Source organism: Hylobates moloch, unplaced genomic scaffold (genome assembly GCF_009828535.3).
Source record: "Hylobates moloch isolate HMO894 unplaced genomic scaffold, HMol_V3 SCAFFOLD_19, whole genome shotgun sequence".
Taxonomy (NCBI): domain Eukaryota; kingdom Metazoa; phylum Chordata; class Mammalia; order Primates; family Hylobatidae; genus Hylobates; species Hylobates moloch.
Genome location: NW_026652294.1, coordinates 33,658,197 through 33,683,909, shown reverse-complemented (window position 1 = coordinate 33,683,909; position 25,713 = coordinate 33,658,197). Strand labels below are relative to the sequence as shown.

General features: G+C 61.3%; 1 protein-coding gene across 7 annotated transcripts; it reads right to left on the bottom strand.

Annotated features, from left to right (window-relative positions):
* Positions 1–1,725: 1,725 nt before the first annotated feature.
* CLUH (clustered mitochondria homolog) lies at positions 1,726–25,598 on the bottom strand. Of its 7 annotated transcripts, none has more exons than XM_058431538.1 (26): positions 25,414–25,598; positions 17,279–17,481; positions 16,241–16,412; positions 14,834–14,977; positions 14,532–14,656; positions 14,285–14,457; positions 14,057–14,182; positions 13,597–13,744; positions 13,301–13,393; positions 10,787–11,481; positions 9,340–9,563; positions 9,056–9,160; positions 8,769–8,869; positions 7,968–8,120; positions 7,812–7,874; positions 7,451–7,695; positions 6,954–7,038; positions 6,622–6,775; positions 6,399–6,538; positions 5,145–5,225; positions 4,937–5,062; positions 4,727–4,848; positions 4,365–4,458; positions 4,142–4,276; positions 3,990–4,063; positions 1,726–3,152 (listed from the first exon to the last, which is right to left on the bottom strand). In XM_058431538.1, the coding sequence occupies exons 2-26, from the start codon at positions 17,465–17,467 to the stop codon at positions 2,969–2,971; spliced, it is 3,951 nt and encodes a 1,316-aa protein (XP_058287521.1). In that variant the 5' UTR covers positions 17,468–17,481; positions 25,414–25,598; the 3' UTR covers positions 1,726–2,968. The 7 variants fall into 7 exon arrangements, with proteins under 7 accessions (XP_058287521.1, XP_058287519.1, XP_058287520.1 ...); XM_058431536.1 differs by lacking the exon at positions 25,414–25,598 and adding an exon at positions 24,623–24,839; XM_058431537.1 differs by lacking the exon at positions 25,414–25,598 and adding an exon at positions 24,623–24,839 and having other exon boundaries at positions 9,056–9,157.
* Between the last annotated feature and the right edge of the window lie 115 nt (positions 25,599–25,713).

The following is a 25,713-nucleotide window of genomic DNA, read 5'->3' as shown; positions in this document are numbered from 1 at the left end:
TGGCCTATCTTCACTTTGAACATGTGGAGTTTGTCCCTTTGTGACGATGTCCTATGATCTTCATTCCCACTTGGTCACCTGACCTTGACTCTGTCTGAAAAATAAAATAATGGCTTACTCCCACGAACGAGGGCATTTCACCTGCCATTCAAGGATGGCTGGACCTGCACTCTGGGGGGGGGGGTCCTGATTGATTTGGTGGTTTAGACCTTAGAGGTAGGGGAGAGGAAGATTTGGGCCACATCAGGATACCTCACTCTCCAGCTGCAGGATATATAGGAATTTCCTCAATTAAGTCTGTGTGTGTGTGACAGTCTCACTCTTGTTTCCCAGGCTGGAGTGCAGTGGCGCGATCTCGGCTCACTGCAACCTCAGCCTCCCGGGCTTCAAGTGATTCTCCTGCCTCAGCTTCCCAAGTAGCTGGGATTATAGGTGCCCGCCATCACATGCCTGGCTGATTTTTGTAATTTTAGTAGAGATGGGGTTTCAGCATGTTGGCCAGGCTGGTTTCGAACTCCTGGCCTCAAATGATCCGCCAGCCTCGGCTTCCCAAAGTGCTGGGAATACAGGCTTGAGCCACCGTGCCTGGCCCAGGACCCCACTTTTTAAAAAATTGAAACCTGTCACCTAAAAGAAGGGAAGGAGAAAGAGTGGATTTCACTCTAGAGCCTCCATTTGCTTTATGAAAACAGCCCCTTGTCATTTGGGTCGTCAAAAGATGTCTGAGGGCACTAATACGCTTAAAGGATCAGCCAGGAAATACTGGCCTCTCAGGTGACCAGGAGGCACAACGGTGATCAAACCCGATCGGTTCTCAGCTTCACAGGAGGCCCCGTTTTGAGAGGTGCATGAACGTGTGGCCCACGTTGACAGCGCTCAGGAGAGGGGAAAGCATGTTCGGACACATCGGTGAGAGCCAAAGAAGCTGCCGCTGGGCTGGGGCTGCTGGGCAGTCTGAGGTTCTGTAGCAGGGCACTCACTCGCTGGTGGCTGTCCCCGGGTGTCACCTAAAACTTCCAGGTCAGAAGCACCTGTTCTCCAGTTGGCTCAGGAAAACTGACAGACTCAGGGTTGGAATTTTTTTCTTTTCATAATTTCCAAGACGTACAGAGCTCTCCAAGCATCCCAAAAGGCGTATGTTCCTGGTGGGGCTGAGGGCCTGCTCTTGGAGACGGATGGCGAGCAGCGTCCAGCAGCTGTCGAGTGCTCAACTTCCCCTCTAGAGACAGGCTCTGCCTCTCAAGTCCGCCTGGGTCTCGGCTCTCTAAATCCTACCCGAGGGTGGCGAACTTGAGGCCCTCCTGCCTGCCCCCAGTGTCCCACCTCTGGGAGGTGCTGCCCACCCTCCTTCCTACCTCGAGTGAAGGGACAGGGGCAGGTGGCCAGCCAGGGAGGTGTTCAGTGACCTCACGGGTCCAGCATGCACAGGGCCTGGCCCCACAGCCCAACACCTCTCCCCACCTGGCCCTCACTGCGGTTTCTTCTGCACCTGACAGGTGACATTCGCCTGCACGACACTCCCACGAGCCTGGCGACTGACTGAAAGCTCGGTGAATTCCAGCTGAGTGCCTTTGATTCCACCCCTTACCTCCCACTCAAGTGACAATGTAAGCATGACCTCGAACTTGACCTCGTTTGTATCTATCTCTCTCCCAGTCACATGCCTGTCAGCCCTCACCATCCACCCAGACCGGGTTACAGAACACACACGTGAGCCTGGGGCCGCAGGTTTCAAAAACTCACTTTATTCCAATGTGAAATGAGGACGTGATGGTTTAAAAACAAGAAAAAGTTCTTGCTCAGCGGTGGGGATGCTTTGCTTGCTAGCTCACGCCCATCCCCTTTGAAACAAGGTGTCTGGACAGACCACACCCATAAGCGGCTCTCCGCAAACCCAGGCAGACGCCCGTCTCCTCTGGGTCTCTGGGTGGCCACACCCTCCCCCACCAGGGCTCTGACAGCAGGCACAGAGCAGCAGCACAGGCAGGGTGGAGCAGGAGCAGCGGGGCCTGTGGGGGCCCCTGCCACCCCCAGAGCTAGTCTCAGACCAGGAAGGGAGCTGGGATCCAGAGAAGTGACATCACGTCGGCACCTGTAACTCCCGGGATCCATAATTTGGCCCTGCTTCCCCCAGCCCCGCCCCCCGGCCCACTGTGCGTTAAGCAGCTCAGGTTAAAACGAGGAGAGGGATACATTCAGACTGCAGACCCCAAGGCTCTGCCCAGCTGGGTGCAGGGAGTAGGGAGCCGAGTCGGAGCCTGTGGCAGCGCCACCCACTGGGCTCTGAGGGCCCAGCACAGCCAACCCCGACCCCTTCATTCGGAAGCAACAGCCAGACCAGGCCAGTCACAACTGCGGCTCCCATCCCGCCCCAAACTAAAGTGCACCCCAACCCTCCAGCCCTGCCACAGAGCTCTGGCTGCCCATCCCAGGACACAGGAAAGCCCCCTCCCCACCATGTTTTTTGGCTTAAAACCTGAACTTTCAGACAGGTTGGGCCCGGGGGTAGTGGCGGCAAAAGCAGCAGCCATCATGTAGACCATACAAATGACCTGAGAAATCTCGTCTGCGCGTCACCCACTCAGGAGCCACCCACTCAGGACTGGCTCGGGCTATGTACAGGGGAGAGGGACGGTCAACACTCACAGCCAGGGATGCACTCGCACATGCCCGCCGGAGGGTGGGGGCCGGAGCAACACCTGCCCCCCCCCCCCGCCGGGAACTGATGGCCGCACACGCCATTCACGTGTCTTCAATGGGGCCTCTGCATCATATATTCATTGAACCAGTGCAAAAACACCTTTTGTGGGGCAGGCAGGCCAGGGTCCCAGGAGGATACGGGGGTGGGGTGGGGTGAAACGTGGAAGAGGGCCTTGCTTCCTCTTCCGCCCGCAGGCACGCCCCCTTCTCCTGGAGTCTGGCTCCCTGGTGACGGGGCCGCTGGCTGACTGTCCGTCTGTCTCCCTCTCTATCCCTGCACGCTTGGAGAAGGGTCCTTGGCAGCCGGGGGCTGGGAGCCCAGGTCTTCTGGGGCCCCCGCGGGTGTGGGCTCGGTAGCCATGGGCTCCTCGGCCCTATCCCTGTTTCTGCTGGCCTCCTGGAGCTGGTGCCGCCGCGCCACCTCGGCTTTCAGATTCTCCAGGTCTTTTTGGCTGAGGATAAGGGTGGGGATGGAGGTGGGTCTCAGAGGAGTCCTGGGTGCTCCACCACCCTCCCGGCCTTCCTGTGGGATAAGCTCAGGCTCTGTGCTCTGTTCAGTGGGAAATGTGTGTGAACAAGCGCTTCCCTCCTGAAGGCGAAGTTCCCTGAACACGGAGAAGGTAAGGACCCTGCACCTGACCTGTCTCAGGGCTCCCGTCACTGCCCTCTGTGGCCTCCCTCCAGAGCAGGGGGAGGAAAGTGGAATTGGGGGGCTGCTCCCACGCCTTGCTGACCAAATCCACTCCCCACATGAGGCCACACTGCTTGTGAGCACCGGGGAGCCTGGGGCCTGCTCCTCAGGCACACCCCGCCGTAGAATGGGAAGCGGTGGGGAGGGAATGAAGCCGCTTCTTAGGTACTGATGGGAAGACGCCAAGATACACTGCGTGAAGCAGAAACACCAAGGTCTTCACTCGTGGAATGCGAGGATGCTGAGTAAAATAAGGGGGGCGGGCCGGGTGCGGTGGCTCACGCCTGGAATCCCAGCACTTTGGAAGGCTGAGGTGGGCAGATCACGAGGTTAAGAGATTGAGACTATCCTGGCCAACGTGGTGAAACCCCGTCTCTACTACAAACACAAAAATTAGCCGGGCGTGGTGGCAGGTGCCTGTAATCCCAGCTACTGGGGAGGCTGAGGCAGGAGAATCCCTGAACCCGGGAGGCGGAGGTTGCAGTCAGCCGAGATGGCGCCACTGCACTCCAGCCTGGGCGACAGAGCGAGACTCCATCTCAAAAAAAAAAAAAAACAACCAACCAGGAGACACTTCTGAGTGGGGCAGAGGCCTCACCTGAGAGGAATGAAGAGGATGCCGTTAATGACGTTCAGCTGCTCCAAGACGCTGGCCATGCTGGGGGCTGTGAACTGCGGGGCGGGGAAACGAGCCGTGAGCAGGGCTCCCGTGATTGCCAGGCTGGAGGGGCCGCTCCGCCCCGGACTCACCTTGAGGGGCGGGATGTTGGCGCTGGAGCCGTTGCGGTAGATCTCATTCATGGTGCGCTGCAAGGCCACGGCCTGCTGGGTCAGGCACTTGAGGTACTCGGAGCTCTCCTTGGTCTTCTCATGGTCCTCGCCCAGCTGCGGGGAGGCGGGCAGAGGCAGGAAGGGATCAGGCCACCCGTGGCCGCCCGCAGCCCCGCCCCTGCCACAGCCCCGCCCTGCCCACCTGCGTCTTGTAGATGGTGTAACCTTCCTTCTCGTGCTGCAGGGCCGACCGGAACTCAGCTTTGCTCTCATAGACTCGGGCGACAAGGTGGTGGCTGCCGGGAGGTGTGGTGCGGGGCGAGGGAAGGGCATAAGTGGGCTGGGCGTGGGGGCCTGACTCAGGGGCCGGGGGTCTCCTCTAGATCCCTCCCTGGAAGCCACCGAGGGGAAGATCAAGTTCAGGGCTCAGAGAAGAGGGGGAGGTCGAGAGAAATTTTCTCGGGTGTGGGAGGAAGACAAGAGCACTGTGCCTCTTCCCCCGCCCACACTGGGTGCCCCGCAGGCCTCCGAGGGCCTGGGGAGTTTGGGCGGGCAGCCCCTCACCTGAGGGCCACTTTGAGGGCCTTGGGCCCATGGTACTTGGTGCTGACGGCCAGCGCGTTCTCCAGGAAGCGCAGCGACAGGTCGTACTCCATCACCCCGTGCAGCACCAGCCCGATGTTGTTCTGGGGGCAGGCGGTGGGGGGCCCTGGTCAGCTCCCGGTCCCCTGGGATGGAGCTGGATCCCTGCCGCGCCCCCGCCCCAGCACTCACGTCCAGCAGCGCCATCTCGGGGTGGTCTTCCCCGAACACCAGCAGCATGAGGTAGCGGGCGCGGTACAGCAGGCTCAGGGCGGTGGACAGCTGGCTGCTGGCGAAGCAGTACAGGGCCAGGTGCATCTGCGGGCGGGGCCGAGACAGGTCAGGGCGGCCGCGGACCCAGCCCCTGGCAGCCCCGGCGCGGGCGCACTCGCAGACTCACGTATTCCTGGATGGTGTTGGGGTGCTCGATGCCCATCACCCGCTCGCTCATCAGCACCGCCTTCTGCTGGTTACTCAGGGCCTGGGGGGAGACAGTGGTGGTCGCTGCGGCGTGGGAACCCCCCGGGCACCCAGAGCCCGCCTGGCCCCGGCCCAGTAGCCCACGGTGCCGCTCTGCAGGCTCCTGTCCCCTCCGGCTGCGCCCTGGATCTGTCCCTTGCACAAGGCAGCAGGGGGGTCAACAGCAGCTGCTGCCATACCTTGAGGGGCGGGTCACGCCCCACAGAGAGTTCCACACACCCATGGTCTTACGCCCAACAAAATCTCCACAAACACCCAAATACAAACCTAAAACTACTAAAAATGTTACCAAAAAAAAAAAAAAGCCTGAGCAGGGGTGGGTCCCTTGAGGTCAGGAGTTTGAGACCATCCTGGCCAACATGATGAAACCCCACCTCTACTAAAAATACAAAAATGAGCCGGGTGTGGTGGCGCACGCCTGTAATCCCAGCAACTCGGGAGGCTGAGGTGGGAAAATCGCTTGAGCCCTGGAGGTTGAGGCTGCAGGGAGTCGATATCACGCTACTTCACTGCAGCCTGGGTGACAAAGCAAGACCCTGTCTCAGAAAAAACAACAAACAAAAACAAAAAAAAACCCATTTATAAACAAAAAAAACAGTCCCTTTGTAGGGTGTAGGGATCCTAAGACATGCTAACCCTGAAACAGCCCTGGCCAGGCAGGGTACCCAGAACCCCACAGCCTCTACCAGCCCCGGCCAGGCAGGGCACCCAGAACCCCACCACAGCCTCCACCAGCCCCGGCCAGGCGGGGCACCCAGAACCCCACAGCTTCCACCAGCCCCAGCCAGGCAGGCCACGCAGAACCCCACAGCCTCCACCAGCCCCAGCCAGGCAGGGCACCCAGAACCCCACAGCCTGCACCGGGCACAGAGGACGCGGGAGCTCGGTGGCGTGCTTCCTGCCCACTCACAGAGTCTCAGGATGCGTCCTTGCTGACGCCCCGTGTGGGGTCCCCTGCCATCGCCTCCCAGAACTGACCTCACCGCAGCACAGGGGGCTCCCGAGCTCTCCCCAGGACACAGTTACAGAGGGGTGGAGCCAGGGATGGCCTGGGCAGAACGAGCGACTTCCTGGGGTCTCCCTGGACTCTCTACCCACTCCTCCATCGGGGACCCCCTCACTCCCCATCCCCCAACACGAGGCCAGGCCTCTGCTGCCACAGCCCAGACGGTACCTCGGCGTAGTCGCCCATGATGTAGTGGAGGCGGGCGAGAAGGCGCAGGCAGGCGCAGGTCTCCACGTGCATGGCTCCGTAGACGTTGTTAAACAGGTTCAGGGCCTCATTGATGAGCTCACAGCCCTCCTTCAGGAAGCCTGCAGGGCACCCCCAGGGGTGGCAAGGTCAGGACGGGCCATGGGGAGCCCCCGCCTCCACCCAGCCCCACCTGGCCACACACCCTGCTGCACTTTGGCCTGCCCGCTCTGGAAGAAATGGAAGGCATCCGAGGCCTTGGGGTTGACGTGCTTGACCACGGGGAAGATGTTGAGCACGTCCTCCTCGGTGAACGTGGGCTTGTGGCGACTGTCGAAGCTGTACTCCTTCAGCAGGACCTGGCGGCAGCCCCCCACACAGGAAGCCTCAGCCCCAGGTTCAGCGGGTTGGCAACTCCCAACCCACCAATGCTTGTGCACAGATGGCTACTATGAAAAAGCCACCTCCCCTGTGGCCCTGGCCAGGAGTGGGAGCCTGCAGCGGGGACGTAGCGGGGACGCTGTGAGCCATGCCCACCTGGATCCCTGTTTTCAGCGAGATCTCCCGCAGGAGCGTTATCTTCTGCAGGCCGTAGTTCTCCACAGCCTGGTCCACAGTCTCACTGAGGAGGGAGCAGGGGGCCTGAGCAGCCCAAGCACCGCCGGGCCCCCCAACACTGCCCCACCCAGCTCCCCAACACTGCCACAGCCCCACCCCAACACCGCCCCATGCAGCTCCCCAACACCACCCCACCCCACTCCCCAACACCGCCCCACCCCACTCCCCAACACTGCCCCACCCTCCACCCAACACTGCCCCAGCCCCACCCCACTCCCCAACGCTGCCCCCACCCGGCCCCCAGGAGCCTCCCAGCTCCAGCACCCAGTGATCTCCACAGCTGCTCCCTCTTCTCTCCTCCGACTCCCTGGCCTACGACCACAGGCCTTAGACGCCATCTGGGAGGGGTGGTGGCCGCCTCATCTGCCCAATCCCACCCACCCCGCTGCCCCTGCCCCGCCCTGCCCCGCACTCACCACTCGAGGTCGAAGTCAAAGTAGTTCTTGGCCTCCTGGCAGATGTTCTTCCAGAGCTCCTGGGGGGTCATGACAGCCCAGGCTGTGTTATCTGCAGCCCCTGGAGGCCGGTTTTTCCTCCTCTTATTCCTCTTCTTGGAGACCAGCTCGTCGGCGGGCAGGTGGGCCACGGGGTTGGGGTAGGAGCTGAGGAAGCAGTTCAGGAAGTGGCTGATGGCGGCTGAGAGGCCGGAGAGCTCGACTCCCTGCAAGGCAGGTTGGATCCAAGTCATAAGGGCCCTCAGCCCCACCTCGGGCTCTTTCCCGACGCCCCACACCACCCTGGGAGGCCCTGGCCGGCAGCAGAGCGGACAGGTGGTACCTGTAAGTACGTCTTGAAGATGTGCTTGGCCGAGCGGGTGATGAGTTCTCCAATGCCGATTTTCTGGAAGGATTCAGAAGGGAGGTCTTGGTCAGGCCCCCGGCCTCCATCCCAGCCCCGCAGCTCCCGTTCTGCCCCACCCCGCGCAGCACTCACGTAGACGTGGTCCAGCTGGTGGCGGGCCGGGCTCCGCAGCAGCAGCTCCAGCACCTTGCCCAGGTAGCGCATGTTGATACCCCGCTGGCGCATCACCTCTGCCAGCGTCGCCCCATCCATGGGCAGGACCGTGTGCTCCGTGCAGTCCTTCACCTGCGGGCTGCAGCAGCTCAGGCCCCCACCCAGCTCCTCTGCCTCCACCCAACTGAGTCTTTCTGCGGGAGCACAGCTATCCTGGGAGCCCCTGGAGAAGGACCCCTAAGGCTGCAGCTCCCAGTCAGGGTGTCAGAATGTGCCCAGCCTCTGGCAGGAGCACAGGGAGGCTGGGCCAGGGGAACGCAGGCCAAGAACCAAGAGCCCAGTGGTGGCACAGGCCCCCTCTAACCACGTGGGAGAAGCAGAGGTGCCCGCTCGGGGCAACTACTTGACCCACAGCCCCGTGTCCTGAGGCTTGGAGGCACGGTGTTGGGGGAGCACCCAGCATCCTGGGACCAGGCGCAGAGCCTGCGGGAGGAGGATGGGTGGCCCCCACTGAGCTCCGGCCCCATCCCCCAGCCGTGCCACCACCCAGGGCTCAGAAGACTGGATTCCCCAGCTGCCAGCCCATGCGGTGGGCTCAGCAGGGCCTGTGCCCTTGACCTCTGGGGGTCAGGCTCCCCATCTGTGAAACGGGGATGCCCACTCAGGGAAAGCTGAAGACCGCTCCTGCGATCCTGTGTTCATGGGCCTCCAATTCAGAGACGGATGAGGGACCAGCACCCTCCGCACAAGCCCCGCCCAGCCCCGCGGCCCCTCCCTCACCAAGCCAGGGAGCTGGCAGGAGAGCAGGAAGGCGGCCGCGTCCTTCAGCAGCTGCTTCTGGTCCCGAACTTCATCCTGGCAGGACTCGGGGAAGCGAACCCCTGGAGGAGAGAGAGCAGAGAGGAGAGCAGAGAGGCTGAGCCAGGCAGTGGCAAGACAAATGCCACCTGGGGCTGGCGGGGAAAGCGCTCAGATGGGGGGCGAACCCACCAGCCCCAAGGGCCCCGGCCCCCCAGCGAAGCTCCGGCCCTGGAGGGCTCCTGCGCTGGCCGGCCCCTACCACTTGCCTGGTGAGAAGATGTCAGGATTGAAGCGAATGTCGAAGGCGGTGCTGCTGATGGAGCCGACCGCCTTGCACACGTTGCGGATCACCTCCCGGCTCCGAGGGTCTGCTGTGGAGACATGGCCCCATGAGACGAGGGTCCACTCTGCCACCGGTGGAGCTGGGCTGCCCCAAGCCTCGCCCCCTAGCTCCTTGCAGAGACGTCTGCCAGCCTCTCCCAGATGGGGTCATAAGCCACCCTGGCAGGGCCAGCCCGGGCTCTCTCCCAGCCATCTGCGGCAGCCCCACCTGTGCCGTCGTCTGCGGCGATGGTCTCTGCCAGCTCCTTCACCTTGGCCAGGCCGCTGGCGCTGTTACCCTCCTCCTCACTTCCCGCCTCCGGTCCTGGAGGGTCCTCAGACTTGGACTCCAAGGAGGAAGGACCACCATTTTCCAGGGAGGAGGGGGTCTCCAGCTGGCTGGCTTTCTGCTGCATCAGCTGCAGGGCAGCCAGCTTCATAAAGAGGAGGTACCTGGAGCAGAGGAAACGGCAGAGCAGGAGCTGGGAATCACAGAGGGGAGCTCTGCTGGCCCAAGGCTCCCGGCAGCTGGGGCTCCACACCCTGCAGGCATAGAGCACCTCCTGGCCGGTGTGCATGAGTCAGCGCAGAAAAACCAACATCTCCCAAGACAGGAAGAAGAAGGTGGCGGGGCGCGGTGGCTCACACCTGTAATCCCAGCACTTTGAGAGGCCGAGGCAAGCGGATCACTTGAGTTCGAGATCAGCCTGACCAACATGGAGAAACCCCATCTCTACTAAAAATACAAAAAATTAGCTGGACACGGTGGTGCACGCCTGTAATACCAGCTATTCGGGAGGCTCAGGCAGGAAAATCACTTGAACCCAGGAGACGGAGGTTACGGTGAGCCGAGATCGTGCCAGTGCACTCCAGCCTGGGCAACAAGAGTGAAACTCTGTCTCAAAAGAAAAAAAAAAGAGGCCGGGCGCGGTGGCTCACGCTTGTAATCCCAGCACTTTGGGAGGCCGAGGCGGGTGGATCACAAGGTCAGGAGATGGAGACCACGGTGAAACCTCATCTCTACTAAAAATACAAAACAAAATTAGCCGGGCGTGGTGGCGGGCACCTGTAGTCCCAGCTACTCGGAGAGGCTGAGGCAGGAGAATGGCGTGAACCCGGGAGGCGGAGCTTGCAGTGAGCCGAGATCGCGCCACTGCACTCCAGCCTGGGTGACAGAGCAAGACTCCGTCTCAAAGAAAAAAAACGCAGCTGGGTTCTGGAGATGGGAAAGAGGAGCTCCCCGTCCAGGCCAGGGCTCTCAACAGTGACAGGAAACCACTGGCATTTGAGAGAGTTACTCATGCTGTGGGACCTCTGACATGGCCATTTCCCCATTTCCTAAGCACTAAACACCAGCGGCAGGGACCCCCGGTGCCCCACCTGCCCGCCCCAGCACTGGGACAGTCACAGCCACCCAGACTTAAAAGTGTTCCTTAAGAGAACAGCGCCCGCTGCAGCCGCATCACCCGCCCTGGCTGCTGGCGAGTCTGCAGCCCGGGTTTCTGCGCTTGGGAGCCTGACAGCAGGGCAGGTGGGGACGGGTCTCCAATGGCTGGGGCCAGACAGAGCCCTTCTTCACTCTCCAGCGCTTCCCCCTTCAAGAACCCAGCCCCACCCAGGGCGCCCGCACTCCCTGCAGCTGGCCCCGGCCCTGGTCCGGCAGGGCCGCCCCTCACCTGTGCTCCACGAAGGCGTCCACCAGCTCCTGGCGCAGGCAGCAGAGCTTGTGCCGGTGCGCGCGGGGGAAGCCGGCGCGGGCGCATTCCTCAGGGAGCTCCTCGCCAGGCACGGGCAGGAAGTTGAGGTCCGGGGGGAAGGTGCGCAGCAGGTCGAGGATGTAGTGGCGCCCGTCGTTGCCGATGATGCCCTTGCACTCGACCGAAGAGCAGAGCTCCACCTCCTCGTCACGGTCGTTGAGCACCTGGTGCCGCAGGATCTTGAGGGGCCGACTCGTGCGCTCCAGCAGCTCCAGGTACCGCGGGTGCGACACCACGGTCTTGCCGAAGTCGATGGAGCCGTAGATGACGCTCTGCTCCTGGTCCCGCTCCAGGATGCCGGGGATGATGGACTGGGCCGTGACCCGGTAGCCGCGGTAATCCACCACCACCGTGCCCAGCGTGTACAGCCCCTCCACGTCCACCGCGTTGTACGTGCGGACGCCGTTCAGGTCGTTGGTGGGCGCCACGTAGGCTGCCACGTCCCCCCCGAAGTCCTTGTAGTGGTCTCGGACGTCGAAGCCCAGGCTGAAGAAGATGTTGTTCCAGATGAACATCTGCATCTTGGTCTCCTCGCTGGGGTTGATGGCCATCACGTTGCCGTCAATGACGGCCATGGCGCCCCTGGTGGCTGCCGCGGTGAAGTCGCTGTGCACCTGGCGGGGGTCGAGGAGCGGAGGGTAAGAGGCCCCGCCCACAAGAGCCTGCATCCCCCTGGCCAAGCGCACGCACCCAGACCGCGGAGGCAACCAGGCCTGCCTTGGGAACCCAGGGACCCGCAGCCTCAGTTTCCTCATAGGTAGAAAAGGGCAAGAAAACCATGTTTTGGCCGGGCGCGGTGGCTCACACCTGTAATCCCAGCACTTTGAGGGGCCGAGGCGGTCAGATCGCCTGAGGTCAGGAGTTCGAGACCAGCCTGACCAATATGGTGAAACCCCGTCTCTAACAAAAATACAAAAAAAATCAGCCAGGCGTGGTGTTGCGCGCCTGTAGTCCCAGCTACTTGGGAGGCTGAGGGAGGAGAATTGCTTGAACCTGGGAGGTGCAGGTTGCAGTGAGCCGAGATCGCACCACTGCACTCCAGCCTGAGGGGCAGAGTGAGACTAAAAAAGCGCAAACAAGCAAACAAAAACCTCCATGTTTTGAAAATACACTTGTGCTGAGGGAGACAGCAGAGCTTAGTGATTAACAAGTGTGAGCAGGTTTCGGATCCAACAGTTACGTGCCAGGTGAACTGGAACAGATAAAGGTATTGACATTTACAAGTTGTCCAAAATATTATAGGAAATAGTCTCTATAACGCACTTGGCACCATCTCTGGTGAAGTCAGTACCCGAGAAATGAGTTTTTGTTTCTACAATTATCATCTCTAGGCAGTAAAACTATGGGAGGTTGTTGTTTGTTTGCAGACAGGGTCTCACTCTGTTGCCCAGGCTGGAATGCAGTGGCACGAGATCTGAGCTCACGGAAGCCTCGACTTCCCCTGGCTCAGGCCATCCTCCCACTCCAGCCTCCCGAGTAGCTGGGACTATAGGCACATGCCACCATGCCTGGCTAATCTTTTGTATTTTTTGCAGAGACGAGGTTTCACCATGTTGTCTAGGCTGGTTTCCAACTCCTGGGCTCAAGTGATCCGCCTGTCTCAGCCTCCCAAAGTGCTGGGATTACAGGCGTGAGCCACTGTGCCTGGCTGAGATTTTATTTATTTTTTTTTTTGAGACATAGTCTTGTTCTGTCGCCCAGGCTGGAGTGCAGTGATGCAATTTTGGCTCACTGCAACCTCTGCCTATTGGGTTCAAGCAATTCTCCTGTCTCAGCCTCCCGAGTAGCTGGGACTACAGGCACCTGCCACCACACCCAGCTAATTTTTGTATTTTTAGTAGAGATGGGGTTTCCCCATATTGGCCAGGCTGGTCTTGAACTCCTGACCTTGTGATCTGCCCGCCTCGGCCTCCCAAAGTGCTGGGATTACAGGCATGAGCTACCGAAGCCAGCCTGAGTTTTTTTTTTTTTTAAAGCAACTGCTTTTCCTCATTTCTCTTAGTAACCCAGTACTAATAACTTTTAAACCCCAGCAAACTAAAAGTATTATGCAAATGAGCTCCCGCCCTAGAAGGGCCATGGTTGGCCGGTGCTCGCCCAGGCAAAAGCCCTGCAGCAGTCAGTGGAGGGCGCGAAGCTGGACGGCCCTGGACACTCAGTCCCCACGGGAAGTAGGGCCTGCTCCTCCCGGGGACTCAAAGCCTCAGAGAGGCCAGAAAAAGGTAGTGGGATGGTCTGCTGGAAGGCTAGCAGACCCTGCAGGAGATGCTGACTGGCCTTCGCGGAACCCGACAGGGTTAGGGCTGCCCCTGCCTCCCTTGCTTTCCTCCTCTCCATGAGAAAACCCGTCAGCAGGTGGACAGCGGGCCTGAGACTGCCGGGCCTGAGACTGCTGGCCATCAGAGACTGCCGGTCACCAGAGGCTGCAGGCACCTTGAATATGGCCCTTTCTCGGAGCAGCCGCTCAGGCAGGTTCTTGCGAGGCAGCTCCCTCGTCGTCTGCAGCTCCTCATTCCAGTCTCGGGTCTGCAGAGAGATCAGTGGGGGAGAAACCAGCTCAGCCTGTGCCCTGTGACCTGCTCCCGGAAGTCCCTCCTTCTACCTTCCTGACAAGAGCCCCAGACTCCCAAATGAAGTGAAGCATGGGGCCTCCGGGGAAGTGCATGGAACCAGCCCAGCACCCAGGAGGGCGGGGGTGCCCAGCGAGGGCAGGGCTAGGCCACAGGCACCTGTCCAGGAATGTGCTCCTCATAGCCCAGCCTCGAGGTGTAGGCGTCCTCTGCGCGCACGCAGTCCATGGCATGCTCCGCCTGGGGGGCCGTCCAGCTGTACACCTGGAATGGGGTGGCGATCCTCTCGAACGGGTGGCGCTGGACCCTGTGGCAGGCAGGGGAGGGGGAGATGGGGCAGCCCACCAAGCTCAGAGCCCTTCCACGGGCCCCTTTTCTGAGGCCCCCGCCTGCTCTGGCATCTCCCGCCCTGAGACACTGCCCTGAAGTCAGATGGAAGTGCACGGGCCTCTCCTGCGGCTGCTGTCTCGGCACTGGCCGACAGCTCCCTAGAGTGGGGACTCCAACACTGGGGGCCCAGGGCGGTTTCTTCAGACAGAAGCACCGGAGTGCAGGTGGGCCGGCTCACCCCATGCCCCCGTGTGCCATGAGACAAAGCGGGAGGGGACGAAGGCACTACCTTTTCTTCTGCAGCACAGCGAAGTTCTTCTTGAAGGTTGGGCTGATCTGGTTGAGCAGCTCCACTAGGGAATGGCTTAGGAAGCGGGGGCTGGCGGGCTTGGGGTTGAAGTGATAAGCCGTGGACCTGCAGGGAGAGGGCGGGCACTGAGCGGGGACCCAGGTGTCTGCCCAGAACCCGGAACAGCCGGCATGGCGCGGGGGGCGTGGGGGGCTGGCGGGGACTCACTGATTCAGGTAAAAGCCCCGTGTGGACGCGGTGATGCTGACTTGCCGGTCCTCAGCCGTGATCACAAACAGGTACATGAGGTCCCCGTGCATCTTCCGGTTCCCCGGGGGCGGGTTCCAGCCGCTCATGGTGAGTACTTTCAGGCACTGCAAGGGCTGCGGGAGCGGCCGAGCCTGAGGGGCCAGGCCTCTGGTGTGGGGCCTCCACCCCGCCGGGGACCCTCGTCCTCCCTCCCCCAGGACCCTACCTTCCAGTCACGGTTTTGGGGCTGCAGGGGACACAGTGGCCGCTCCCGGCTCCCTGGCAGGATGTACTCGGGTGGCGTGCAGTCGATGGGGTCCATCTCCAAGCCCTTCTTCCGCTTCCCGCTGTCTGAGGGACCCGAGGCTGGTGGTCAGCACAGGGCCACCCAGGGCCAGCTGTCTCCCTACCTGCTGACGGGCCCTGGTCTGGGTGCCTCAGGCCCAGGCCCCTCGGCCCCTTCTCCAGCCCCCCACCTCCGTGCTCCCTGCCCCTCGGCTCGATCCCCGGCCCCAATGCCTCCCGCACCTCCCAGGTCGCCGTCGGTGAAGACACTGAGGAAGGACAAGGAGTTGCAGTCAACCCCATTGAAGGCGTCGGATGGGTCCAGGCTCTTGAGCAGGTCTCGGACATGGCGCACGTGGATGCGGGCCTCACGCACCGTGTACGGCTCTGTCAGGAAAGCAGGGAGGGGACGGCGTTAGCAGGGCCCTGCACCCTGAACAACCTGCTCAGCACGAAACAGGTTTTGGGGGTGCTAACGCAGTGGTTTTCATTTTCAACTTTAAGTTTCCGTTTTGAAATTCCACTATGAACACACAAGCTGGAGTTCTGGTTTTGACACCACACACACACACACACACACACACACACACTCTGCCTACTGGTGAGCAGGGATCTTTGTTCATAAAGAACTTCCTGCCAAATGCCTCTGAAGCACACACAGGCCTCAGGCGTCCACAAGGCCACCTGCTTTTGTGCGCCAGTGTCCCGGCTGGGCAGGGCTTTTGGAGCTTTGGGACTTCCACACCACAGCCTTGCCCTGCTCTCCCGAGGCAGCCTCACGTAAGGGTGGCCTGAGGACTTTCCAAGGCCCCCGATGTCAACACTGCCCCCTACATGGTTTCATGGGATTTTAATGGCAGTTCTTTTGGTGGAGAAGAGAGGTCCCGTGATCAACTGTGGGCGCTGCTGAGCTACAGACCTTTTCCGTCACTGCTCTCAACAGGCGGACAGGCCCTGGGTGGGGAACCTGAGCGGCTTCTACCCAGAAAACTTGAGGCCACGGGCCAACCTGATGGCACCTCCCCATGCCCAACCTCCCCACTCTAGGGCTAGGAAATTTTTGGGACTTCTCACGGATCTCTACAGAACTGGACTGGGCTGACTTCAAGCCCTGGCATGGTACTGCCTGATTTTTTTTTAGAATCACAGCTCTGTTCTTTTTGTTTTTTGTGTTTTTGAGACAGTTTCGCTCTTGTTGCCCAGGCTGGAGTGCAGTGGCATGATCTGGGCACACTGCAACCTCCGCCTCCCGGGTTCAAGTGATTCTCCTGCCTCAGCCTCGCGAGTAGCTGGGATTACAGATGCGTGCCACCACGCCCGGATAACTTTTTGTATTTTTAGTAGACATGGGGTTTCACCATGTTGGCCAGGCAGGTCTCCAACTCCTGACCTCAAGTGATCCACCTGCCTTGGCTCCCAAAGTGCTGGGATTACAGGTGTGAGCCACCGTGCCCCGCCCACGGCTCTGTTCTCTAACCCATGGGCCATGAAACTGGCTGATATAGGTGTGATGGCCTGAGAAGCAGACCTGTGCTCCAATCCTGCCTCCATGAGCTCATCCGTGACACAGGGACCCTGGCATGGATGGTGCTGCCTGCCTCTGCCTCCGTGGGCCCTCCCCCGGGCAGGCTGCCCAACTTCCAGACCAACCTTCCACCACACGCAGCACGGAGCCCTCCTGCAGCCCCTCGACACTGCGCAGCTCCGAGAAGTGGTCCAGCACGTTGCCATCCAGGTGCAGCGAGAAGCAGGTGCGGTGACACGTGTCCTCACGGTCCATGAGAACCTGGTGGATCTCCTGCACCATCTCCTGGGGGGACACCTGCAGGGAGAAGGCCCCGTCCACCCCGGTGAGAGGCCACATAGCGGAGAGGGAAGGCCCTGAGCACCCTGGCGAGAGGCCACATAGAGGACAGCAAGGGCAATACCCCCTTGTACCTAGCCCAAAGTACCTTGGTTCCCCAGAATAAATGCCCCAAATACTCGGCTATCCCACTTTCTGGCTTTTAAATCCAGGCTGTGTCCACACATGCCACGCCCTGTGTGTGCAGCCTGGAGCCTGGCCCACTGATTCAGCCTGCAGACCAAGAGCAATGCCCGAGCAGAGAAGGGAGATGAAGAACAGGGGGACAGAAGACGGCAGGCTCGCCCCCGGCCTTGCCCAGTGCTAAGGTGCCTGGGGCAAATGGCTTTCACCTTCCAGAAGGGGTGCTCTGGGGCCCAAGCCTGTCGGTGCTGAGACATACGACGGCCCCGCCTCGTTCCCCACTGAGTCACCAGCTTGCAAGACCTCCACGTTGGCTCTGCCCTTGGAGATTACCCAATACTACCCTCCCCTCTGGCAGATGGTAAAATCATGGTCCAGAGAGAGGTGACTTGCCTGAGGGCACAGAGCAAGAGGCTGGGGAGTCCTGGGATGCCAACATTACCCAGCCACTATCACTCCCCTCCCCACATAGGGCTGGCAGGCCCAGCTGGTTGCTGTCCTCTAACAATGGGGCAATGACCTGACCCTGGGCTTGACTCTCACGTCCACCACGCTAGCTGAGTGACTCTGGGGAGGGCACGGGATCCTCAGTTTCCTGCCACAAAGTGGGGCTGGGAGGAGCACGAGCAAGGCTAAGCTTTCCAGCTCACCCTCCCCAGCAGGCTCAGGCCTGGCCCCCAGCACCCATTCCTCCATCTTACCTGCAGGGAGAAGGGCTCGATCCCAGGGGCGAGGATCTTCACAGAAAAGCCCGTGTCCTGAATGACAATGACTTCCTGGCCGGTGGTCTCATCTCCCGGGTCGGCCTCGTCAAGCCCATTTTCCCTGGGTGGCTCAGCCGCCCCCTCCTCCTTCTTCAGGCTCTCTGGGCAGTCCCCGTTTAAGAGCATGACTGATGGCAGCTCTGTGGGTGACAAGAACGGATCAGAATCAGGCAGCCTCACTGGTCAGCGGGGCCGTCCCCCTGACCCCACGTGCCTTCTGGAAAGGCATCTGTACGCCCTCGTGAGCCTCAGCCTCACGGTCGCGCCCCGCCCTCTGCACACCTGCAGGCCACTTCCACACCCGGCCACCCCTCCCAGCCGCTGCTCCCGGGCCCACTGTGGTATGGCTTGCACCTGAACACACGGCCCAAACCACTGTCCCCAGGGTCACCAAAGCCACCCTTCAAGCCAAGCCCAAGGGTCTCCTCCGGCCCTAACATACCTGGCTTCCCAGCAGCAGTTCCCCTCTTCCTCTCCTCTTCTCTGACCCACAAGGTGCCCTCACCCCTCCCTCTCCAGCTCCATCCTCTTCCATCCCTCCTGAGCTGTGGTCCTGGGCTGCAGGGGGGCGGCAGGGGTGGGCCTGGGCCCAGCCTCTCCTCTTTCTGACCCCACCCCTTCCCATACACTCCTGCCTCGTGGCTCACACGGCCAATCCTGTCCTCTCTCCAGCCTTTGGACCAAGGAGACTGCTGCCTCCCAGGCATCAACATGCGGCTGTCCCTGAGGCATCACTGAAGTCTCGTCTCGCAGGGACGGAACTCATCTTCCTCCTCAAACTGGCACCTGCTCTATCTAGTCACCCACCCCAAACCCCCCAGCCCACCCACGGGACCTGGCCTCTGCAGCCACTGCCCTGGGGCGGGTCTTTCCTCTATTTCAGCAGTGCCACCTACAACCCTGCTAGGAAGCCCACTGCTTACAAGACCAAGCCTCTTAGGCCAGCGCTCTCAGCACCCACCTGAAGTCAACCTCGGCTCCTGCCTGCTCCCTGCTGAGGTCTAAGGACACCACGCCATGGAAGGCTGGTACCGCCCACCGCCCTCCCACCACTGTGCTTCTGTGTCTGTGCTGCCCCTGACATCCCATACTGTACAGCAAACACTGACTCACCCTTCAAGGCCTAGGAGAAATAAACCTTTTCTTTTTTTTTTTTTTTTTGAGACGGAGTCTCGCTCTGTCACCCAGGCTGGAGTGCAGTGGCGCAATCTCGGCTCACTGCAAGCTCCGCCTCCCGGGTTCACGCCATTCTCCTGCCTCAGCCTCTCCGAGTAGCTGGGACTACAGGCGCCCGCCACCACGCCCGGCTAATTTTTTTTGTGTTTTTAGTAGAGACGGGGTTTCACCGTGGTCTCGATCTCCTGACCTCGTGATCCGCCCGCCTCGGCCTCCCAAAGTGCTGGGATTACAAGCGTGAGCCACCGCGCCCGGCGAGAAATAAACCTTTTCAACAGCCTGCCCAAATGACCCTTAACGGCGGAATCACACTCCCTCCCCCTTTCATTCCCAGAGACATTCGGCTGCACCCAGGGTGGCGTCCTCACCAGCAGCTCTACCCACCACCTTCTATCTTGCCAGTCTCAACAAAAAAGGCAACAAGTAAAGCACTTACGGCAAACCTCTAGCCATGTCTAATATTTGTAGATAGCACCCAATCCACATGCTGTAAGCAGGGCGGGGAGCAGGTGGCAAAACCTTGCATTCCTACCCAGGTACCAGCGAAACAAAGGAGGGCCCGTTGTTCTGCTGAGGAGCCAAGGACTGCCTCTCAGTAACCCTCCAGCAGACACGGGCCTGCCTGGGCACCCAGCTGGGAGATGAGGACCTTGGCCCCTAGGGTCTGCCCATCGGCCAGGCTGACCTGCCTGGCTTGGCTTGAAGTTCAACGGTCTCAACTCTGAGGAGGGCCTGGGTTCCCTTCCAGAAAGAACAGCTCGCCCAGCTCTGCCCATCCCCTCTAGACCCCACCTCCCCTTCCCTACCCAGCTCTCAGAATTGGGGACAGGTACATTTCCCAGAACTGTGTGTTCCCAATCCGGACCCACCAGAAACGCGGAGCAGGAGCCTCAGGGAAGGGATGAGGCCGGTACGGAAAGGCAGAGGCCGGGGGGCCTGCAGAGAGTCACTCCCTCTCCCTGGACCCCCACAAATAAATGAGAAACAGGACCTCTAAGAGCTCAGAAAGTCTCTTCCCCCTTACCCCAAAGAGGGGTATTTGAAGCCCAGAAAGGCTCGGAGCTTGGCCTAAGGTCAACCGAGTCAGAATGGGCCCCAGACTCCCTCCTGCAGCCCGAACCCTATACCGCGGCACTGCCCTCAACTCTGGCCGCTGAGGACCTTCAGTAACTGCATGTCATGGCTCTCCATCCCCACCCCACCCTCTCCAAGCCTGCAGTGGACTCCCAGGAACCATGAGGACACACAAAGACCTCCCTTCCAGGATCCAACCAGCACGTGATCCCCTAGCACGTGAGCAGCCCCACATACCTGCCTGACTCTAGTGACAGAGCAGACAGACAGCTGGGGCGGTGGTCGGTCAGCTTGCAAACAGCAAGAGGCGGGGCAGCCAGGTGGAGGAACTGCCCCCCACAGGGTCCCTGAGAAAGGCTGTGCTGGCTGCCAAGCCCCGGGAATAAGGGGAGAAGCAGGAAGGGCCCCCACCCAATATAGAACAGTGGTTTTGAGCTATGAGATCCCAGAAGTGGGGAGTCAAATACCTAGACAGAGACAGCCTGTATTCTTTCGCATGTCTGGAATGGGATACAGAAAGGAGGGAGGACAAGGCAAGGTGGCCATGGCTCCCACTCTCCTTCCCCAGCCCAGGGAGACGACCCTCAGGGGGTACCTATTCCCTATCCCGTTTCAAAGGAATGCACCTGGCTCCCCAGGGGCCTCCTCTCCCCAGGACAGCATGTGCTGCCCCTGATCCTTCCTCCTAGGAACCCCAAAGGTCTCCCCACCCCTGGATGAAGGCCGAGTGATCTCCCCCGCAGGCAGCTGGCTGGCTCTCCAGGTCCCGGTGCTCACCTGGTGCAGTTGGCAGCTGCCCTCCCCTCGGCTCTGGAGTCTCAGGATGGCCGTGGCAGCAAGGCAGCCGGCTCTCCAGCTCAGCCCCAGCATCGCCCGGGTTCCTCGTTCCAGTCTCTGCCGCTACCCTTGCCCTAATGCAGCCAGTCGGCCCGGGGCTGGAGCTCCAGCTGGCTTCGGGTTTCAGTGGGGCCAGGCCTGCCACGGCAGCCCCAGGAAGGGCACACTCCCCCTGCCTGGCATCCCGCTCAAGGTCGGCCAGGACGGCTGTGGGCCAGGAGAACCCAGTGGCCCCAGGACCCCAGGGGGAGCTGCTATCAGCACTCAGGCCCACCTCCCTCTGCCCCCTAGAGAGGGGGTCACTGCCGGCAAAGCCGCTAGGGGGATCGGAGAACCCAGAAATTGGGGTACCTGGACCCCTCAAGATTGAGGGCCTAGGAGACTGGCTGGCAGGGGCAGGGCCCAGCAAGGGGGTCCTCTCCTCAGCTGCCACCCCAGTGGGGGTGAACAGGACCGCTTCCGCCAGCTGCCGCCAACAGCTGGCACAGACCCGGGCCCAGGCCATAAGGTGGCTGCCTCTGCCCACCAGTCCCAGACACTGAGCACCCCACTGTCCCTGGGCCAAGGGCCTGGCTGGGACCTCTGGCTCCTGCTGCCCCCTGCAGGTGACCTGGCTGCCAGCCCCTTCCTGGGAGTCACTGGTTCCAGTGGAAGGGAGGGGGATGCACCCCCACCTTCCCAGAGGACAACTGCACCCGCGCCCCTGGCCTCCAGGCTCCATCAAGAAGCTGGCAGACTCCATCTTCCCTTCCCAGCGGCCCTGGCCCTGCCAGGAGGGAACCAAGTCTCTCCCAGGGGAGAACAGAGCTGGCAGCAAGAGGCCGGTGGCCACAACGGCGGGGGAGGAGCCACCCAGCTGGCCAGGGCGCCTTCCCAGGGCCTCTGACATGCTGCCAGGGCCCAGTGAGGGCTGCCCCAGCATCCACCCTACCCAGGGTGGGCGGGAGCCAGGCTCTCACTCCATCCCCTCCCCTCCAGGACCAGGGATCAGGCAGACTCTGGGCTGCTTCACAGCCCCCATGGAAGGTTCTGGGTCTCACACAATGACCAGAGGAGAAGGACCAGGCCTGGACAGAGCCCCTCTGCTCCTACCCTCTCCTGAAATGCACCCTAACCCTCCGGAGAGAGGGGTGGGGCAGGGCAGCCTGGCAGTGACCCCAGAGGAGTGTTGACAACCACCTGCATTCTGATTACCACAGAGCCAGGACTCAAGCTAGGCCCAGCCCACGGCAGCTCCCTAAACCGCGGTGCCAGCCCATCTCACCTGAGGAAACGGAGGCTCCAGAAGGCTAGGAAGCAGCTGCCCAAGGTCACAGAGGCAAGAGGAGCCAACCCAGAGCAAGAGAAAACCAGGTGTTACTATCGTATTTGGGATTAAGTTTAAAAAAAAGAAAAGGAACAACAGGGGTGTCAGACGCCCAAGCCCATGGCTTTTGAGTCACTCGCACTGAGCGCAGGTTACCGACCCACAGGCTACCGGCCGCTCCCATGGACCCGCTCCCACTCGGCGCAGCCCACCCACCCCCTCCCAAGGGGCCCGGCAGCACCCACAGGTAGGCTGCACCCGCTTCCTCCTCCAGGCCTCAGGACTCTACTCAGGGGGCAGATCTATCCGTCACAGCATTCCCCAAGGCCTCTACACCCTTGGGCCAATGCTCCCTCCTCTCATAGCCCAGGGGCACCTCTGAGGATGTGAGCTTTAGGGGAGGGGAAAAGGAGGTCTTCTGCAGAGCGGGAGAGCCGTGCCCCAACAGCACTGCATACACGCAAACTCAGATGCTAGTGAAGAGACAAAGCACACTCTTGCCCCGGCCTGGAGGCGCAGGGAGCCCAAAGGCGGCAGACAGGAGGAACTAGAAAAGAAACTTAGGCCTCCCCAGAGGGCCTGTGTGCTGCCCAAGCCAGGCCACGCCCCAGCCAAGGCCTCAGCAAGTGAGGCTCCAGCAGGAAGTAGGGTCCTAAAAGGTACATCACCCGTCCCAGGAGCCCAGGGTTTCAGGGAAAGGCAATGGGGCGGGCAGGCGGCCTACTAAAGAACCTACAGACCAGGCACCTGTTTGCCTCCTTCCTGTCCCACCCAGGCCAGAAGCAGGTGTTCAGGGCCTGAAGGCAGTTCAGAGTTCCTCAGGCTGCTCTCCCCACATCCCATCCAAGATCCAGTTGCGCAGCTCCCATAAGCCCCTAGACTCCTTCCCCAGCTGCCAGCCTCCTCCTCCTCCCGCTCTGGGCCTCAACTCCAGGGAGCCCTCCCCTGGGCAGAAGGAACCTGACGCACCATGGTGGACCTGAAAAACCTGCCTGTTCTCTTAACCCCTAAAAGCCGCTGTATTCCCAGGAAGGTAACCAACCCTTGCCCCCAACCCTCAATGGCCTAGATCACCTCCTTCCTAAGGCGGCTGAAGAGCCTTCCAGAGCTGGATCTCAGAAGTCAGGAGCCTTGGTTCTGATGCTCAGGTGGGCCCCAGCTGGGGGGTCTTCATTAAGGCTCCGTCCTTCTTTTAATAGATCCAGGCTGGCTGTAACATAAGTCCTAGCTACCTGTACTAGCTTCCCAGGGACGTAGGAGCCCATGTCCTGCCCATGAGTATGCTCCCAGTTTCCCCAAAACACATAGCTGTGCCCTTCCCTGACTCAGTTTACCCCAGACAGAGCCCCCCTTCCCCCAGCAGAGTTAGGAAGGGGCTTCACTGACTCCCTCACAGAAATCTTCCAACAGACCCTCGTCGGCCCCCTCGTTCTCAGCATGGGATCCAAACCAACTTGCCTGTCCCAGCTTCCTCTGGGCCAGGCCTCGGCAGCCTTGGCTTGCTGGCCATGAGCTGGAATCCAAACACTCCCCTTAACAACTAAATCGCTGTGTGACCTTGGGCAAGTCACTTCGACTCTTCAGGTCTCTGCTAGAGGGGAAATCAGCCAACCTTCTCTTATCCAGCCTGCCTCCACTGATTCAGAACCACAGCAGCACAAAGCCTGGCAGGTTGGGGCGATGAGCATTTGCTGTTCTGCCCAAACCTTGGCCTTGTCTAGACAATCAGCAGTACTGCCCCAGCACCTGTCCCTCACCCCAAGGCAACTCCGCTATGATGGTAACAGGGTCGGAGGGCTGAACGCTGTCCCCATCCTGATTCCCAAGTCAGGTCTGGCGCACTCACTGAAGCTGGGAAGGGAGATGACGAGGCGTTAAGACCACAAGTCCCAACTGAGAACAGTCGACAGCCCAGGCCTGAGGAAGATGACGACTGAGGGTCTGGGAAGGGGATTCCAGCTCCAAGGCTGGAGTCTGAGACACGGTGGAGGAAACAGAGGGAAGAGAAGGGGCTCAGGAGAAAGGGAAAGCAGGCCCCACCCGAGACAAGCTGCAGCCACTGCCACAGTCACCACCATACAGCCCCCATGGGGGATCGCTGGGAGCTTGACTCCACACTAACGACCTTTGCCTTAAAAACAGCAACTCTGGTCTGACCCAATTTTCGCAATAAGGCAGGTTAATGATCAAGTTCTGGCACAAACACTTCCCCCTGCCAAGGAGTTTGGCTTTGCCCCATGCAAACGCAAACGCCCCCTACACCAGGTCGGCCGAGCAGGCCAACACACCTGAGAGTCGCCGCCACAGCCTGAAGACCTGCGGTTACAGCCTGGCCTCAGGGCATGAACCAGGGACGCCCCTCACAACGCACACCCCACACCTCGTGCTCTTCCCACAAACCAAGCCTGGGAAGCCTCGAGCGGAGCTTCACTCCCAGGGCTGCAGCCCTGCGCACAGGGAATGCCTAGGAGGCCGACGCGGAGCAGGTGCCGAAGGGGGCTGTCCCGCAAGCGTCGGCGCGACCCCAGCTCAGAGAGCTCCCATGCTCGGGCGCAGAGGGGGTGGGGCCGCCGATTCTCTCGGTCTGCGGCGGCGGCGCACCCCGAAACCGCGTATGCGCGCACGTGTCCCCGCGATGAGGCGCGCGTGCGCCCGCCGAGGGTGCCAGCCGAGGGTGCCCTCCCCAGGACCGCACGTGCGAAGCCCGGGCCGCAGCCGGGGGCGACTGTGAAGGTGACCTTCAGGGTGGGGGCGACCCGGTGGAGGCCCCAGCGAGATACAACCGGGCCCGACGCAGGGGGAGGCGGCGGTCCCCGCGGAGTCCCGAACCCGCCCGCCCTGGTCCGGCGCCCCCCGCCCTGCGGCCCGCTGGTCCCGGCCCCGCTCACCGGCCGCGCCCGGCCGCCCCTTGCCCCCGGCCTGCGAGCCGTGTTCCCGGGCGCTGTCGGCCGGGGCGGCCGCCGGCAACTCGTCCGTCTTGATGACCATGGTGGCGGGAGCGGGCGTCCGCCTCAGCTGTCCGCGCCGCCCGCCGCGCCACTAACCCAAGTGCCCTGCGCGCCGCGGCCGCTGCGGGAAGGACGGAGTCACCGGCCCACGTGGTGCGCGCCGTGGCCTTTGACCCCACCGCCGTTTCCCTGCCCCGCCCTCGCGCCCGGCCCAGCCCACGGCGGCCCGCGAGGGACAAAACGCACCGCGCCTCGTTCCCCGCCCACGGACGCGGTGACTTTCCAGAACGTCTTAAAGGCAACGCACTCTGACTCAAGGCCCAGGGAGGCTGGGTGCCCTCGCGGGGCGGGGCCTCGGGGAGACTCCCTGCCGCTCGCTGCCCGTCGGGCGGGCACTGTGACCTTGGGTGGAAACTGGTCTGGGTCTGCCATGGCTAACCCTCCCCTCTCCAATGATCCCCTGTTTTCTTTTGCAAATTTGCTAAATGACCGCGCAGTCTGTCATCTGCGGTTTTCGCGTGAGCCTCAGCGCCCTCCCCACCGGGCAGGCCCTTTCCCGCCGAATGGGTGCGACTGGATTATTGAGGGAGTGGAGGGTCGCATAGGGCACGGGCAAGAGAGGCGAGGGCGGGACATGGCTAATGGGGATCAAGTGTCAGAATGGACCCGCCAAACTTTGCCCCGAGCCAGAACGGGCTCGCTACCCGCGTCCTCTACCCATGGGTCCTCACCTCCAGGCTGGTGTCCTCATTTTACAGTGGAGGAGGCCGAGACCAAGGTCACACAGAGAGCAAGGGGTAGAGCCGGGTCTGACTCCATCCACAGCCAGGACGCTTTACAGTAACTCGTATTTTTCACTTGGCTGGGGCTTGACGGGGACTGAACAGTGAGGTCAGAGAATGCTGCAGAGGGGACATTGGAACCAGGTCTTGCAGTGAGTTGAAGTGCTCCGGGCAGAGAGCGCGCAGTGGGTCTTTCCTGCCCAGGCCCCAGGGGGCCTTTGTGACGCACCTGAGGCATATAACTTTAGG

Bases quoted from the DNA above. Each gene is read 5' to 3' on its own strand.
- CLUH (XM_058431536.1), bottom strand. From the start codon at position 24,722: ATGGTCATCAAGACGGACGAGTTGCCGGCGGCCGCCCCGGCCGACAGC. The intron at 16,413-17,278 runs GTAAGATGGAGG...TTCTCCCTGCAG, and splicing joins TCGAGCCCTTCTCCCTGCAG to GTGTCCCCCCAGGAGATGGT. The intron at 14,458-14,531 runs GTAGGGTCCTGG...CTGGCCCCTCAG, and splicing joins CCCAAAACCGTGACTGGAAG to GCTCGGCCGCTCCCGCAGCC.